At 39.0% G+C, this 17286-nt stretch overlaps 2 protein-coding genes across 3 annotated transcripts; both read right to left on the bottom strand.

Moving 5' to 3' along the window:
• Positions 1-7019: 7019 nt before the first annotated feature.
• LOC129360312 (eukaryotic translation initiation factor 4E-1A) lies at positions 7020-11604 on the bottom strand. 2 transcript variants are annotated; one of them, XM_055030449.1, is made up of 7 exons: positions 11528-11604; positions 10848-10948; positions 10477-10572; positions 9041-9104; positions 8762-8875; positions 8398-8537; positions 7020-7693 (listed from the first exon to the last, which is right to left on the bottom strand). In XM_055030449.1, the coding sequence occupies exons 1-7, from the start codon at positions 11543-11545 to the stop codon at positions 7579-7581; spliced, it is 648 nt and encodes a 215-aa protein (XP_054886424.1). In that variant the 5' UTR covers positions 11546-11604; the 3' UTR covers positions 7020-7578. The 2 variants fall into 2 exon arrangements, with proteins under 2 accessions (XP_054886424.1, XP_054886423.1); XM_055030448.1 differs by lacking the exon at positions 11528-11604 and adding an exon at positions 11087-11167.
• A 1184-nt stretch (positions 11605-12788) lies between these two features.
• Positions 12789-17261, bottom strand: LOC129360311 (alcohol dehydrogenase class-3). The gene is made up of 9 exons (XM_055030447.1): positions 17168-17261; positions 16592-16693; positions 15511-15652; positions 15355-15442; positions 15047-15266; positions 13552-13812; positions 13351-13486; positions 13136-13274; positions 12789-12995 (listed from the first exon to the last, which is right to left on the bottom strand). Exons 1-9 carry the CDS (start codon positions 17183-17185, stop codon positions 12971-12973), a joined length of 1131 nt encoding a protein of 376 aa, XP_054886422.1. The 5' UTR covers positions 17186-17261; the 3' UTR covers positions 12789-12970.
• Between the last annotated feature and the right edge of the window lie 25 nt (positions 17262-17286).

Here is a 17286-nt window from a genome sequence, read left to right as displayed (position 1 = left end):
ACTGGTTGGTGATTATACTTTAGAAAACTGCATGTATTTGCTTTGTGATGCAATTTACATTAAAACTGATCCAGGAAAAATCTTGTTTGCTGGAGAGCCACCAGCAGCCCTCTCCAGCCCACTAGCAACAACGGTGTAAGGAAATGGATGGATGGATGGATGGATGGATGGATGGATGATGGATGGATGGATGGATGGATGGATGGCTGGTGGGTGGTGGGTGGGTGGGTGGATGGATGGATGGATGGATGGATGGATGGGTGGGTGGTGGGTGGGTGGATGGATGGATGGATGGGTGGGTGGGTGGGGGGTGGGTGGGTGGATGGATGGATGGATGGATGGGTGGGGTGGGTGGGTGGATGGATGGATGGATGGATGGATGGGTGGGGGTGGGTGGGTGGATGGATGGATGGATGGATGGATGGATGGGTGGGGGGGTGGGTGGGTGGATGGATGGATGGATGGATGGATGGATGGATGGATGGATGGATGGATGGATGGATGGATGGATGGATGGGTGGATGGATGGATGGATGGATGATGGATGGATGATGGATGGATGATGGATGGATGGGTGGATGAATGGGTGGGTGGGTGGATGGATGGATGGATGGATGGATGGATGGATGGATGGATGGATGGATGGATGGTGGATGGATGGATGGATGGATGGATGGGAGAAACCCACACTTACTTACTGTTTGTTTTGGATTCTTGATGATATTGCAATTGTGTGTTCCAGTCTGAAATATTGGTTCTGCGTGATCATCATGTACTGCAGCCACTGAATGATTTCCCAGATAGAGATCTCCTCTCACTTCACTGCCTTCATCAGCATTTCTTGTCCAGAATATGTTGCCAGGGAAACACCATTTACGCATGATGAGCTGACCTCAGAGTGGAGATCAAACTCTGCATTAGAAGCAGCAGCAGCTCATCTCGCCACTATGTTAAATTGATGTAAATGTGTTTCCAAAAAAAGTGGGGCAGAAATCCTAACTTGTCCAGAGAGGCAGCCATTGGAGATGGATGATAGCCAAAGCTTTGGGGAATAACTTTAACATAGGTTGGATTCTGGGGCTGTGAGACCAGAGATAACTGCTGATCAGACAGGAGCAAAAGCTCATTTCACTAGAAGAAACTGCTACAGGACCCTGTTTTCCTGCCCACATTCAGAATGAGTGCTTTTACCAGCAGGTAGCTTATTTTTATGTACAGTGCTCCTCTGAAGTTTGCATGATCATCAACATGAATATTACATTAAGTTTCGTGCTTTAATTTCAGATTTGGACTGTTTTATTTGCAGTTTGGAATAAACAGCAGTTAATTTAAAAAAAACAAGAATTCAGTGCTTCATTTTCAGTTGAATGTAGACACTGGTTCAGGCTCAAATATATACATACACCTTCACTTATAAATGCCCCTTACCAAGAAGAAACCATTAACAAGTGATTACTGGTGAGGTATCTATCAAAACCAAAACCAGCAGAGTTCATACAACTTGACTGGTTTCCTGGCTCTGACATGTCTTTCAGAGTGGAAGAAAAATGATAAAGATAAGTCAGATACATTGTTGACACTGAAAAACAACTGGATGTTCTTACAGGCCAAGTATGCATCACAAAAATCAGGCTAACATGAAACTCCAGGAATGTGTTAAATATGCTTAAAATTCCCCGTCCTGTCCAGAAATGAAAAGAGGAGGAGTCAAATATACGGGCACTTTTTTTCTTCATTATTATTACTACATATCAAATGTTCAGTTTAATGATAATGTCAAGAACTGCAAGAGAAGAACAACAACCTGTTTTGGCCCAAACTGGCAGGAAGAGAACATTATTTCTAATGAATTCATAATTTTGAGTATGTTTTTTTTTAAACAGCTGTGAAGGTTTTTGGACACAGACATAATGAAGAACCGGTCTGGTTCTTGTGCAGCCGGGATCCATTATGGCTCTGGACTGTGCTGTTTTTGGACAGTTGACATTTCAATGGCTGACTCAGAGCATTTTCTCAGAGCACTTTCCCAGGAAGTGATTTTTATTCCTTTTGACGTTGAGGACGAACCAGGATGTTTGTCAGCTTTCTCCAGATTGTGTTGGTTCCTTCTTGGCCAGGTCACAAAAGCATTCATAAAAAAATAACCTAACTGCTGCTTGGTTAAGTTGTGAAAACATGTTTTTCATGCTGATTATGTGGAGTTTCAGATATAAAGTATGACTGGCCTCTCTGTACAAATATAAACTCAAAAAATGTTTTGAATCAAATTTAGCGAAGTTTTTTTTTTAAAACTTCAACAGGAAGTTCCTGTCATGAATAATGGCATACCACAAGGTTCTGTCCTTGGCCATATCCTATTTTATTTCACTATTATTAGTATTTTTAACTGTATTTGTGAGTCTTGCATTTTGACATCAAAGGGCTCATTTTAATCCTTAAAATTTATTTTTGTCTACAAAGTGTAGTTGTAATTTTTCTACAACTATTTGTAAATTAAAATGAGTAATAAGTGGCTATTACATTATTACAGTGTATTTCAGGATTATCCCTAAACTTTGAAGCTTTTTCCAGAAATTTTGGAAAAAATAATTTGAATTAAAAATTGATTTTATTTTTTTTTAAAGAATTTCTATATAATATATATCACATCATGGCTTTTCTTAGTTAACAGAAAACTCTGACCTTTGACCCTTGTATTGAGAGGATGTACATGAGAGAGGCTGTCTTGGTCCTGTGATAAACGACACACAGAAGGTTACCTGTTATGACCTTCTTGTACGTTTTACTGCCTTTCAGAAACCTGAACAGAATGAAGTAGTTAAAAGCATAATTATTTTCTTCACATTAAAAAAATAACATAAAATGAAACCTTACAGTGAGCAGACATTAATATCAGCATGCAGATTCCATCACTTTGTTCAAGGGCAACCATTAAGGCGCCCTTCTCCCTTCAGTTCGGTGAACTGCTGAATAAACTGTATTACTGCAGCTTCACTTTATTGAACAATGTCTTTGTGGAAGTTCAAACCCAAAGAGTCCATTTTTCTGTGGAAGTCCAAATAACTGTTTTTGGGGTTTTTTTTATGTTTTTCTGATGATCTAAATATTGAATTAATTTGTGCTGGAGCACAGAAACTTCTGAATGTAGGGGGACACTGACCATCAAGTGCTAAACTCTGACACCCTGATTTAGACTCATAACACAAAGAAATGAAATAAATCTACATGTATTTTGTTTGGAGTCGACCAGGCTTAGTTATCACAGCGGATACAAAACAAAGGACATGAGTGACATCGGGTTTTTCTGGATTCAGATGGTTCAGAGATATTTATAATGATACATTTTCAAAGTATGACTGGGTAACAAACTAATCTGCAGAATCCAGTGATATACAGCTAAGTTATATCATCCACTACTTTGTCCTTTATGGCTGCTGTATTATTATGTTGGTGGAAAATTACCCATCCAGTTCAATTTGTTTTATTCTTTAATTATTGAACATCTTTTCATTTGATTCAAAGTGATCAAAACTTAAATTCTGATAAGCAATGGATTAATTGCTTATTGTGACAGGCTTGAGAATGGCCCAGTCAAAGGCCAGACCTAAATCTAAAGAGAAACAACATTAAGACGTTAAGTGATATGTGCAGGCATGTTTTGAACAACAAAGTAGAGCCACTTTGAGTAGCAAGATATTTTTTTCTGTTCACTCATTTTTCCATAGCAACACAAGAACAAGGATGTTCATGATTTACTGGGCTTACAAACCAACTGTACTCTATCAGACAAATATTTATTTATACTCAGAATAACATGACAGCATGAATATTGTGAATATTGAATGCAAGACTCTGTTAGCAGCTCCATAGATAACAATCTCCCTATTGAGCTTAGCGTAGAATCCGAAGCAGCAGCTGCTAGAGTTACAGTGAGCTAAGCGTTCAGTGACACGTCTGCCTAAAAAACACAGAGGGTGTCAACAGCTCCTGCAGATGCGAGGACTTTGGAAAACCTTTCATGCTGCAGTCTCATCCGGAGTGGTGTCATGTCACAGAGTCTAGACCTCCTGCACCTGGCACTTGTGTATAAGAGGTGGGCTGGAGAGCAGGAGGTTGTCAGTTGCCTGCGGCAATGATGTGTGGGGGTTATGCAATGCAAATGTTTCCTTTTTTTTTCTGGATGGGGTTGGAGTTTAAAGAGGGGAAAAAAGATGCTCAGTTGCTATTTACAGTCATTGTCTTCCCTAACTGTGGCAACAGACACACACTCACAGGAAACCCAGTTTTCTCAACAAAAAAAAACAATTATGAAGGAGTCAAATGTTTGATGTAGAAGTCATGTGTGGCCACATTGCCTCCTGGTGGACGGGTTGGGAAAGGGACAGAAGTGAAATACATCAGCCAGTCTGACTCAAGAGTGTACTCTGTTTCATCATTAACCATTCCCCATAGCAACAAAGGTGAGACAGAGTGTTATATTTTCACTGTGGCTGTAATTGGCTTGTACACATCTCTATCCTGAATCCAGAATGCCAGCTCATTCTTCACTCAACCCTTCCTGTTATTTCTTTATTTTGGAAATCGTAAAGAGTGAATAGAAGCAAATCCCTGCAACCAATCAGATGATATAAATATCCTGCATATCAGAAAGCATGCAGCATGGTGGTTTGGTTTCATATAGAAGCTGTTTTCACATGAAATCATTTAAATACTATCAGTGGTTTAACATGCGGAGTCTGGAGGTGTGAGTCGGTTGGTCTCTATACATTCAGCAGCCATAGAAGCTGAACCAGAACAGTGAGCAGACATGTTATCAGATGAGCAGTGAACCTGCTCACTGAAGCACCTCTCCACAGAACAAGATCAAATCATGAAAATGAACCAAAGCCTAATGCTAAGGTATGTCAGAGTGGCTGTCATTTTTAAGGACATTTTATCAATGCATCATCCCAAAAAAAGCTTATACACAAGAACTTGTTATTACAGCAAGTTGTTTGTGCTTTTCTTTGAATCAGTCACTGATTGGATTAATATCATGAGCTTGAAGTGAGCCCCGGGTTCCGGACGACTAAAGGAAAACCCTCAAAGAGAATTGTCATTCTTGTTGCTGATTATCTTTTAGATGCAGCACATGCCTCTGTCAATTACAGGTGTCGGCTTGGATCACCAATTCCATCAATCAGAACATCAGGAGCGTCAAATCCAGACACCTCAGATGTGTCAGCTGTTAGCACTGCAGGAGCACGAGATGTGCTAATCAGCTCCTGGGGCGATATCAAGGAGTTGCAGAATCTCATTCTGAACCTCACCGCTGATGCTGGTGTGATCACAGTGTCGTCACAAGTATCATTAAGAAACATCTGTAAACAAGTTACAGTTCAGCCAAATAAGTTGTAGATGTTTAATTATGGATTTCTGTATTTTGTTTAGCCATAAATAAAATCCAACCCTGACCTTGCCTTCAGAGGTCACCTGATTGGAAGTCACAGCCCCACTATGTGTCATTTATAGATGACTTATTGTAATAAGCCATCTTTAAATGACATAAGCCACGTTCATTACATTTTTTGCAGTCATTCCTAGATAATGAGATTTCAGGTTGCTCTGGCTCTGTCACTTTAAATCCATATGAGCTGCTTTTGGCCACGCCCACTCAACCCTCTAACTCAACTTTACACATGCCTGTGAAAATGGCTGCAGACAGACATGCAATTATGCAACTGTACATCTTTGAAAAGCAGAAGTTGAGCCTCCTGCACAACCAACAAGAATGCAGGAAGTGGTTTGTGAATGGTAAGTCAATAAAACCCTTGTCTTTTTCAGAGCCATTGTTCTTTCTGGGGCTATATTGTTTTTGTGTAGTAAAAACTTGGCTCACTATGTTTAATACTGGAAGGGTAACGAGGTCCAATTTTGAATAGATGTTGATATTTGAGTTTCTTTTTATTTTAAAATTAGAATAAAGCAGTTTTTTTTTGTATTTTGTGGTTTTTAGCCTTACTTTTAATTGCTTTAACAAACTACTAATGGGAATAGATAGAAATTAGCCATGTGGCTATAATCTCCTGTTAATATTTATTTCTACATCTTGTCCCATTTTTAAAAATGAACTTAGACCTGAATCCTGGTTAATAGATGAGGAAACATCTGTGGAGTAGAAAACACCTTTTAATTTTAAGAACCTTTTATTTTGGAAAACTTTCTAAAACACCTTGAAACATAAAAATTGCATCAACATTTTCTAATTGCAGGCCAGATTTGCTCCACTCTATAAATGTGGTGAGCCAGAAAATTAAAATTTAGAGGGTCACAAATGGCCCCCAGACCACTTTGGGCAACCTTACATGGCAGTCTACAGACCTGTCTTGGTTTTCCCTCAAGCAGTTCAACAGCGACACATGGTGGTCTAAACATGCAATAACAAACAAGCTTTTGTCTCTGATGACTTTTTATCTTCTAACAAGTTGTCAGGAATTCCCCAGTAGATTTCCTTCAAACCTGCTGCTTTGCACTTATTCTAACAGATTTTAGTCTTTATTTTCAATCCATTGTAAACAACTTAAAAGGAAGTGAAGTCCACCTCCTGTTCAGACACCCTAACCCAAGTCAGCCCTTCATGGTGAAGTAGCAGCACAACATGCCGATCTGTAAATAAATAAAAATATGGTCAATTCCAGACTTTTAAAAACTTCCAGAAACATTTTACACCACTTCATATATTTATTTCCATTGCTTATGAGAGAACACATCACTGTACAATTTATTTACATTGGTTCTTTTTACACAAGTTTTAAAATAAAAATATGCAAACAAGGTTTAAACACTAAAGGCACCTTCTAGTTTCAAAAAATGTTTACTTCAAACGAATGTTATATTTTCACTGCAGATTAAATCTGTCAGAATCATCGAAAGCATCTCCTTTCCATCTACACAAACAGTGAGGCTTCAAGATAAAGGAATTGCAGCTCTGTGCTCTACAACTGAAGATGGCCGTCTGAACTGAAGATTATAATAAAAACTAAAATGTAATGCTGAAGAGAAAAGTCTTTTTCTGCTTTCTTTTTGTGGTTCTGGTCAGAAATCCTATTTTCTGCAGTTGATGTATGCAGTTTGTTTCAGGGTCCGTTGAAACTACATTTTGCTTCTGAAGGAGGAGCTTAAAATTAACAGTTGTGTAACACAGACGAGTTTTAATAAAAAGAGCTCAGTTACCCAACATGCACCAGTGATGACAAAGTCATATTTTATCACTTTAACTTTACAAAACTGAACATTTTCCTATTGTAAAATAAATGAAAAACTTAAACTCCAATTTAGCAAAGTTTCCAATCATTAGATAGTTGTAATTTATAACCAAACTATTTTTTTATATTCCCCTTTAACATTTAATTCAAATTATACAACAAAAACTGCCACAAAATAAAGTGTCCAAAGAAGTGGTCCTTTTTGAATTGCACTCTCTCTCCACAAACTAAAGCTTTGGTCAAGTGTCAAACAAAAGCAAAACATTAATTTCTCAGTTACATTCATGGAAAAAAAACGACAGAAAACAAGATGTGGTGGATGAATCCAGAGTCCTCAGGCAACAAACTTGTTCTTGGTGGTGGAACCGCTCTTAGTGGCCGTATCAGCATGCGACTGGTAGCCAATAATCACTTTTGGCGGGACGCCTAGCCTCTCTTTATAAACTCGCCTAGAAGCACAAACAAGTAGCCAAATATGAGCCGGTGCTGAAAAATCTCTGGATATTATTCTAAAATGGATGAATATCAGTATTGCTGCAATGCAACAAAAAGCAGCAGGAAAAGAATTGAAGAATCGAAAAAAAAAGGAACAAATTTTTAACCGTTTACTGCACAACAGGATGTAGTCTACAGCAATGCATTCTGGGCAGAGAATACAGGTCATTTGCTGCATGGCATCACTGTGGAGAACATGAGGCTCTCAACAATTTCTGTGAATTTCTGCATGTGTTCAACAACCTGCTTGTTTCTTATTGTGATATTCTGTATTCATCATTTTTTGTTGCATACTCACAACTTACTCAAGGTTTTGTGAAAGAAATAAAAACATGAATAAAGTTAACTGCTCTGTAATTCGTCTCACTTTAAAATAAGAGCATAAATATAAACATCTAGTTTAATGATTCTTAAGGATAAAATCTTCACAAATGTCACTTTATTCAACTGAAAGTTTACACTAAATTAACGCTTTAGAATTTTTCTGAACAAATTAATTAAAGGGCAAATTAAGTCTGTTTGATGTTTCAGATCCAACCAAAAATGCTTAACAAAAACTTTGTTGCACTATTGGGACAGTAGCAGAAGTATTCCTACCACTGCAAATATTGAAAACCTGAAGGCCAAGTGAAACAAGATGGCGGTTTGTGCAGCTCACCCTATGTGTGTGATGGCGTCTTTGTTTTCAAAGTCTGTCGTCCAGATTGCGATTTTATCGCCTTTGGCTCTTACGTTAATGACGGCGCCACAGACATCATCGCTGTGGTCGTCAAACGCTTCACCCACCAGACACAAAAGCTGCAGGAGGACAAAACGGATTCAAACTGTTTCTACTGGAGGCCAGCATCTGACGTTTTCACAATGCGGAACACAAAACAAGGGTTTTGTCAAGTTAAATCATTATAACTTTGCCTTCAAACATTAGTGATATGATGTTCCCGATTATATTTCTTCACATTCAATATCACTCAAATTCAACATATAAGAAAACTAAATAGTAGTTTTAGTAGAGCTCAGCATACCGTCTCTAACCAGAACCGGTCCAGATCACTTTTTCGTTGCTGTTTGGACAAAGTTATCAGCCAGCGGCCGCCTCTTCGGTTCCGCTCATCCTCCCACATGGGTTCGATCCCGTCCTGTGGTTAAATATTAACCCAGAACAGATCAGAAAGGGAACCGGCTCTGTAAAATACTTCAAGGTCATTTATTATTCCTCATACTTCAATTTAAACCACAGTCCAAAACAAATCTCAGTCCAGAGAATCAGATGTTTGTGTTAATGTGTAAGAGGTGAGCCTTACTTTAAACAGAGAATAGTCACAGCCAGACATCAGGTTACTGGACAGCTGGATGTGATTATACAACCTGCCAACAGGAGGCGACATTCTCATCAAATAGACACCTAAACTAAAGATGCATCAAAAATTTTACTTAGCTCAACTGAATTGAAACAAATATTCTGGATCATTGCAGAGTGGTAAACTCTAAACCTGTTTATTTTGATCACTGGCTTAAAACTTACACAGCAAATTCAAAATTGTTACTTTTTCAGAGGTTGAAAGATACTTAGAAGACAGGATTTGTTTCACATTGACTCCGTTTCACATTGACTTCTTTGAAAAACTTAGATGTTTATGTTGTAGGAAAAAGTTACACAATACTGCTGAAGAGCACCATTTTGAAGCATGTCTTCTTTTACACATTCCCATTTTGTGGATTGGGATTGTCTTTGTTCACAATCGCTAATGACTACAATGCATTCAGTGCTACAAGTTTAGACAATTCTGGTATTTAAAATGAAATGTTTATATTAAGGATGTCCTTTAATTTGCTTCAGATACTGTACACTTAAAACTTTTTAAATAAAGTATACTTGGACTTTGTTTGCTCGTGTGTAATTATTTTTAATGTAAGAGTTAATGTTTCAAATGTATTTTGTAAAAGAGCATTTAGAGCGTTAGTATGCAACGATATAAGTGTCAACAACCAACTCTTTAAAGCTAGAATTAACTCTATTTTGGATAAACTCTTTTTCATGGCACATTGTACTCCGTATCACAGTTTAGACACTCTGACAGAGTTTATTTTAATGGTCTATTAGTCTTGAAAGAGTCAAATGGTATCTGTAAAAGAGTTCATTTATACTCTCAAAGTGTTAGAATTGTACACTATTCTGGTGTTATTTTTAACTCCAATGTCCAGCGTTCTTGCAACTTTGGGAATTTGGACCCAAATAATCACAAAGTTTGGTGTAAACTTTACTCTTAAAGTGTAACATATACACAATTTGCTGTATTGAAAATCTGAATACTTTCTGAACCTCCTGTAAATAAAGGATTTTATTTCATGAATGTGGAAATGTCCCTGTTAACATGAGATGAACTGCCCTGATTCAAGGTGCTGCTATAAAATTGAGTCAGCATTTCCATGGAGCTGGTCAAAACAAAACATATTGGGTTTTCCTTCAGAACCTTGCTGCGTGTACAATTTTTCCTTCCACTCAACTATCCATATGCACAGCCAATTTCTTTAGCAGTGACCTCTTTTGATTTACTGTTCTTGTGATTACAATCTGAAGTATTAAAATTCTTTTAGTTCAATTTCTAAAGATACACCAGCAGATAACAACCAGATTACATAGAGAATGTACATCTGATGCAGAACCTTCTTGATATTCATCTTCAACAGAGTTTTGAATTGATTTGAGAATAAATTCTGAAGCGGTAGATCTACTCACGCCCAGAAGTCTTCAACGGTGTCGAACTTGGAGATGAGCCGGAGGTTGGCCTGCCACGTTTTGCTTTTGTCATTTTTGAAAAACCAGAGAGCCCACCTGGAAAAACAAGAAGACCCTCAGAGAAGCTGCGTGCAATGTTTGGAGACTGCATGAATCTTTATCTGTGCAGCTTTCATGTTGGATTGTGGGCTGAAACCAGTCATGTTCAAACAATCCGTCATAAACCACAGCAGTAGGCAAACAGACCTTTATACTCTGGTCATAAACCTCACAATGTTGAGGGTTAAAATGAACACCACGACAATTTAATAAAAAACCTTTTTTTAAAATGTGTTTTGAACTTCTTTGGAAGTAGAGACATGAGAACTGACCTGTTCTGTAAAGGATGTTTGATGTAACCTTCAGGACTCACAACCTTCTGAAGAGTTTTCTCACAGTTCTCCTTTTCTGAATTAGCAGGAACTGAACTCGTCTGTTTGGAGGAAAATGAACACTTTTAAAGAACAGAAGGAATGGACGGATGAACTGATGGAAAAATATGAAATAAATCCACAGATTTCTGGTTGAAAAAGCATTTTTCTAGCCAGAAGTGACGGGAACCGAGCTTTACCCCCACATGAGCAGAACCAGCTGATGTAAACGTTAACGTCCCTCCGGTCCGGGAGAGAACGTTCATTCCAACAGCAACAGTTTGATTCACCGACTCAACTGTTCTAAACGGTCCGAATAAACCTCTGATGGGCGGTTCCGAGTCAAACGTAACTCCGGTGCAAGTTCTGGTAAAAGTTGTTCGGTTAAATCAGCAAGCAGTGATTTAACCGAACAAGTCCATTGAAATCATCTTGTTGGATCCGCGACGCTAACTTTATGTGAAGCTAACGAGCTAGCTGGCAGAGTTTGGACCTTTATCCGCTTCTCTGGGTCCCGTTCGGAACCGCCGCTAACTTTCCCTTCACAATATCTGCGTTGAGTGGTGGATAAAGTCTCTTTTCAGGCCCGTCACAGCCCAGCTGGCCCGCTTCGGCTCACAGCAGGGATGAATGGGACTCACCATTACTGCGGTCGCCATCTTCTGGAGTCAATTTTCTGCTTTTTGGTGTGTTAAAATAGTTTCAGGCTGCGCATGCGCACTCAGGTTCACAGAGAAAGGAACATGTTCACCTGACAGACTCAATGAGAAAAACGTTATGCATTGAGAAATGATTCTGCATGGTTTATTAGAAAAATATTAAACACATTTAATGAAAAAAATACTGCAAGTTGTAGAATTTTGCAAATATATGTATCTACTTGTTCACTCCAGTTAAAAAATATTTTGAGGTAATTTAAATGTGCAACTCAATCTTCTAAGAGATGCAGATGCTCCTGTAGTGGTCAGTAACACTACGATTCTGAAGCAGCCTCTGACTGAAGACACTCTGTTGCTGTGCTAATAAACAATAATTCATTAATAAAAAGAAGTGATTGATTCCTTTCAGAAAATTATAATTGAATTAATTCCTAACCTCATTTGTTAATATTAGAGAACCAGGAAATGTAATTCAAATCACTCCTGCAGGGATTAAATTAACAGAACAGGTGGTAAAGATGGGTTGACAAGCTTGACACATTTTATCAAAAATTAATGATTATATTTCTCCTTAACCTTCTGGAGTTTTTCAGATTGATCTTTCCACACCTTATATTTGTGATGCCTTCATGAACCCACAGGGAAGCCCAGAATCCATCTACTGCAGAAGAATATCTGTTGAATCACAGGCTGCCAGAGGGAGGGCCCAAACCTGGCAGAACCAGAAGCAAAGGCTGCTTTGTTGAACGTCACCTGGCTCCAGAGTCACCTGGTCTGCACTATTATGTCTGTTCAGTGATACATGGAGTTTTCTAGCATCAGAACAAAGTCCAAATTAGTTTAGTTTTTAGGGAAAAAAACTAAACTCTTCAATCACTGAACTTTCAGTTTCCTGTTTCACTTTAACTATGAAATGGGATCAATAAGATAAATGAGTCTAATAATGACAAGACTCCAGTTAATATCAGTGTCAGTGTCAACTCAAAGTAAATGTTATACATCTCATTCCTTTCTATGAAGTAAATGTGTGGATGGTCAGTTCCTCCCATAGTTTTGATGCATAACAATAAGGCACAAATTCAACATTTAATAATGTAAGTTTTCAGTTTCTACGTATCGGTGCTCCAACATGTGGTGTGTGAGCTTCACGAAGACACCAAGTACTTTTCATTTTAAGAATAGGCACCAAACTTGTTTTTGTCAAGTCAGAAAATGCATCATTAAAAGACAAATCAGTCAAAAGTAGCAAGTTAAATGTTTTAATAAGGTTTTTAAGAAACAGTTCATGATTTGACGGTTCTGCTTTTAAAGAGCTTTTTCTAATCATTGGAATTTATATCCCAGTCAGTGTGGAGAGCTAAGTGCTGGAACTTGAAATGGGACGGAGCTTCTTTAAGGCCAGATGTGACAAATGTTTTAGGCAGATCACAAAGTCAGTACGCTCCGGATGCTGCAAAAAAGACACAAACAAGCAAAAAAAGGCAGGTTAGGCATCAGGATGTAGACAAAGCACAATGCAAGAAAACTAAAGATTTTAAAACAAAAACCATAGAAAAATGATTTGACTGATTTGCATGATCGCTTTTCTACCTCTTTCCGGCGTGCATCAGGTCAAATGCTTCATTGATCTTCTCAAAAGGCAGAGTGTGAGTAACAAACTCGTCCACCTTCAGCTTTTTACTCATGTATTCTTCCACCAGTTTAGGAACGCTCTCCACACTCTTCCAGCCTGGAGGAACAACAGCTTTGTTGAGGGACAGTTACAGACTGAAGCTTCACCAGAACGGCTCAGAAGTGTTCCCCACCTCCGAACGCTGTGCCTCTCCACACTCTGCCTGTCACCAGCTGGAACGGCCTGGTGGAGATCTCCTGTCCGGCTCCTGCCACGCCGATGATGACGCTCTCCCCCCAGCCTTTATGACACGCCTCCAGAGCAGCTCTCTGAGGAGAGACGGGCACGTTGCTGCAATCCATTTATCATCTCATCTCTACCAGTAACGTCTCACCATGACTTGCACATTTCCGATGCATTCAAACGAGTAATCCACGCCACCGTCAGTCATCTCCACCAGAACCTCCTGGATGGGCCTGCTCTGGTCCTTCGGGTTCACAAAATCTGTGGCTCCAAACTCTTTGGCCTTCTCAAACTTGTCGGGGTTGAGGTCCACACCAATGATTCTGGTTGCTCCAGCAACCTTGCAGCCCATGATGGCAGCCAAGCCAACGGCGCCGAGTCCGAACACAGCGCATGTGGAACCGGGTTCGACCTGTGAGACCGAGCCAACATTTCTGAGAATTAATGGCTGAAATCATAGGATAACGGTCTGACGAGTCAAACTGCAGACAGGAAATTCACTTGGTGAAATCTTATGCAACGCCACAGATAAAGACTTTAATATTTCTGGGCATTTTGCAACCTATTCACTACATCAGGCCTGCATGGAAACTGGGAATCAAATATACATAAAGCATTTGTTTTATGAATAATTCTGTAACAAAATATCAGGGCCACAGAAGCTGAAAGAGAACTTGAAAATCTGCAAGAAATTGTTTTTCATGAATGAGAAGAAATACGATATTCTGAAAATAGCTTTGGCTCCCAGGAGATTTTCTACATTTTAGTTTCTCAAGTAAATTTCCTTTTAATTTTTCTGTATCTCACCATTCCAATGTCATTCCTACTTTTAAACATTTCCTTGTGATGAAATCCCATCAAACGTTTCACTTTCTTTGTTTTTCACTAAATGTCAATATTTTTGACCAATTTCCACTTATGGCACAAGAACAAAAAAATAAGTTACATTTTAAAATGTAGTTTATCTAGCAACATTTCCTAAAACTGAATCCGCCTGTAAAGGCAGCAGAAGGGAAACTTTCCCTTTAACTGGAAGAAACATCCAGCAGAGCCAGAGCCAGGCTGAGTGGAAATGCCCATCTGGGGGTTTCAGAATACAGAAGCACTGATCCAGTACTTTCTATGTTTTATTTTATTGTTCAGTTGGTATTTAAAGCTGTACATCCAGTTCATCATGAAATAAAAACCCAGATAAATAGAGTTCAGCTAGAAGCCCAGCACTTGGCACCCACTTACATGATCCTTTGGTAAAGTAGCAGCTTCCTGTTGGTCCACATTATGAAACTAATCAGCTAAAGAACCTTAGATTTGAACTCTTTTAACCTAATAAGATTTTTTTCTTGCGGTTTGTTTAAATTATATTTTGCAATGGCTTATTCTATAAACTGCAATAATAATACTGCATCCATTTTCAATTGTTTGACAATTATCTATTAGCAAGAAAACATCAAAGCAAGGAAGATGTGGAAGTTTTCACATTTCAAAATTTGTTTGTTTCTTTTAAGTTACATTTTGTTTTTTATTGCTTTCTGTGTTTATATGCAAAACATCCTTGAACATCCTCAAGGATACATTAGTAATAATAATGTTTTATTATTAATAAAACATTAATAATAGTTTTATGACAAGTCGCCTCTGAGGCTCACCTTGGCAGTGTTGAGAGCAGCACCATAACCCGTGGAAATCCCACATCCCAGAAGGCAGACTTTATCCAGGGGAGCTTTCTCATTAACCTTAGCCAGCGAGATATCGGCCACCACCGTGTACTCAGAGAAGGTGCTGGTCCCCATGAAGTGGAACACCTGCTTCCCTTTGCAGGTGAAGCGTGACGTCTTGTCGGGGAGCAGGCCCTGACCCTGGGTGACTCTGCAGGGTGGAGAAACATGGTGGATGCATGAGGAGACATTCTTTGTAACGACTGCGTTTCCATCCGGTTTGTGTTTTTAAATGTCACCTGATTTTCTGACACAGGTTGGTCTTTGGGTTTTTGCAGAATTTGCACTCACCACACTGAGGCACATATAAAGGGATGACAGTATCACCTGGGAGAGAATAACTGAATTAAAAACACAAATAACACTGATATGTATATTTGTGCACCGCTCCTTACCTGGTTTGAACTTAGTGACGCCCTCACCAACGCTCTCCACTGTTCCAGCACCTTCATGACCGAGGATGACGGGGAAAAGTCCCTCAGGGTCACTGCCACTCAGGGTGTAAGCATCGGTGTGACAAACCCCAGTAGCAAGAACCTAGGAGGTTTAGCAGCACATTATGAGCCTTTCATATCTCAAATATTAACCAACTTAAAGGGCAGAACAAATGATTACATTACAGTAGGAAAGACATTATTTAGCAGAACTTTATGACTCTTTTACAGTTTCAGTTTGTGTGCTGTGTCAACATCAAAGTAGCAACCAATAAGTTAAAACCATAAAACATAATAATATACTTTAATAATTCAAAGAGCAACAAAAAGTGAAATAAGAAATATTCTGCTTTGAGAGTAAAAAGTCTTAAAATGGAAACTGTGGTCTTTAGTGTAAGAATACTTGATAAATGTCAGAATTTGATGCAGCCTGAGGTATCAGTATATTTTAAAAGGGTTTCTGTGCTGGGTTGTGAGCTTATGAGTAAAGAGCAGGTGATATTCTGGATTCTGTCTGAGGCGTTTGCAGTGAGTCTGGATCTGGAAGATGAGGTTCTGATGGAGGAAGAGGCTGGATCTTCCTTCCACTTACACCTCAGAAAATATCCAGAAGCCCAAATTAGAAATTTAACACTTTATTCTTAAGAGAACTTCTGGCATTTTTGTCAGTAATTTTAGACTTTATAGTGTCAGAAATGATAAAGTCAGTAATTAATGATAATGTATCATAAAGTACATTTATGATAGTTTTAATATTATGGATGTATGCCTTGAATCATGGAAAACGTTTTTTTTCTGACTTTACAACTTCTGGACATCAGACAACAAACTGTTTTTTTCTTGTAAATGTTTAAAATTAACTAAGACATTTCTGAGTTTTTGGCAGAAATTTACTCCTCGTGAACATTTTCTATATTTATCCTGACATCAAAACCTGGACAGGTCTGAATGAAAGCAAAGGGCCTAAAATGACATCAGAATGCATTGCTACTTTAATATGCACCTCTTTAGAAAATGGGGCTAAAATCTGATTAAAATTCACCTTAATGCGAACTTCGTGAACCTTGGGTGGAGCAACCTCCACCTCCTCAATGGAGAGAGGCTTCCCTGCTTCCCAGGCAACAGCTGCCTTGCACTTGATCACCTGCAGGAAAAAAATTGAGAATTAATCAACTAGAACAAGACCCTCCTCTTCTGCTGTGCATGCCAAATGTCCCACAGTGCAGTCAGTTCCTGTGTTTTCCTGCAGCTGCTGCTCAGTTTCATTGAATCTCTGCAGTTCACGGCGCTGCGTGACGCTCATTTCACCAACAACAGAGAAATACTTTCAATTTGTTTTCATTGCATTTCTTTTGTTTAAATCGGAGGAAAGACGGAGTCCACGCTAAAGTGTCAGATGCGGTGGGATCCTGAAAGTACCAGCTGGAACCGACCTGCAGTTCAGTTTGGACCCAAATTCTTTGTTGCGATTCATTCAAGTCGCTTCTATAAAAACCTCCATCTTGGCTCTAAGAAAGCTCTAAATGAACACGAACACTTTTAAAGGGACTCCTCTTGTTTCTAAACGCGGAATGAAAATGCAGGTGAAATATTTCTGGTTTAGTTTGTGGAAACTTACTTTCCCAGCTGTCTCCATGTTCGATCCTTCTGCAAAGAGGAGGCGGAGGATGCAGAGCAGCCGTAAAGGAGTCAACCTTTCCGCCAATCAGAAGCGAGAACGCTCAGCGTGCGTATGAC

Source organism: Poeciliopsis prolifica, unplaced genomic scaffold (assembly GCF_027474105.1).
Source record: "Poeciliopsis prolifica strain line A6 unplaced genomic scaffold, Auburn_PproV2 SCAFFOLD006, whole genome shotgun sequence".
Lineage (NCBI taxonomy): Eukaryota > Metazoa > Chordata > Actinopteri > Cyprinodontiformes > Poeciliidae > Poeciliopsis > Poeciliopsis prolifica.
The sequence above is the reverse complement of the archived record's forward strand: the minus strand, read 5'-3'. Positions and strand labels throughout refer to the sequence as shown.

Excerpts from the sequence above, each read along its gene's own strand:
- LOC129360311 (XM_055030447.1), bottom strand. Across the intron at positions 13,813-15,046 it reads CTGCTCTCAACACTGCCAAG|GTCGAACCCGGTTCCACATG; the intron begins GTGAGCCTCAGA and ends TCGGTCTCACAG. Across the intron at positions 13,487-13,551 it reads TCGGAAATGTGCAAGTCATG|AGAGCTGCTCTGGAGGCGTG; the intron begins GTGAGACGTTAC and ends GTCTCTCCTCAG.
- LOC129360312 (XM_055030448.1), bottom strand. The coding sequence starts at position 11,152 with ATGAACGTTCTCTCCCGGACCGGAGGGACGTTAACGTTTACATCAGCT. Across the intron at positions 10,573-10,847 it reads AAACATCCTTTACAGAACAG|GTGGGCTCTCTGGTTTTTCA; the intron begins GTCAGTTCTCAT and ends TTGTTTTTCCAG. Across the intron at positions 7,694-8,397 it reads GACGCCATCACACACATAGG|GCGAGTTTATAAAGAGAGGC; the intron begins GTGAGCTGCACA and ends TTGTGCTTCTAG.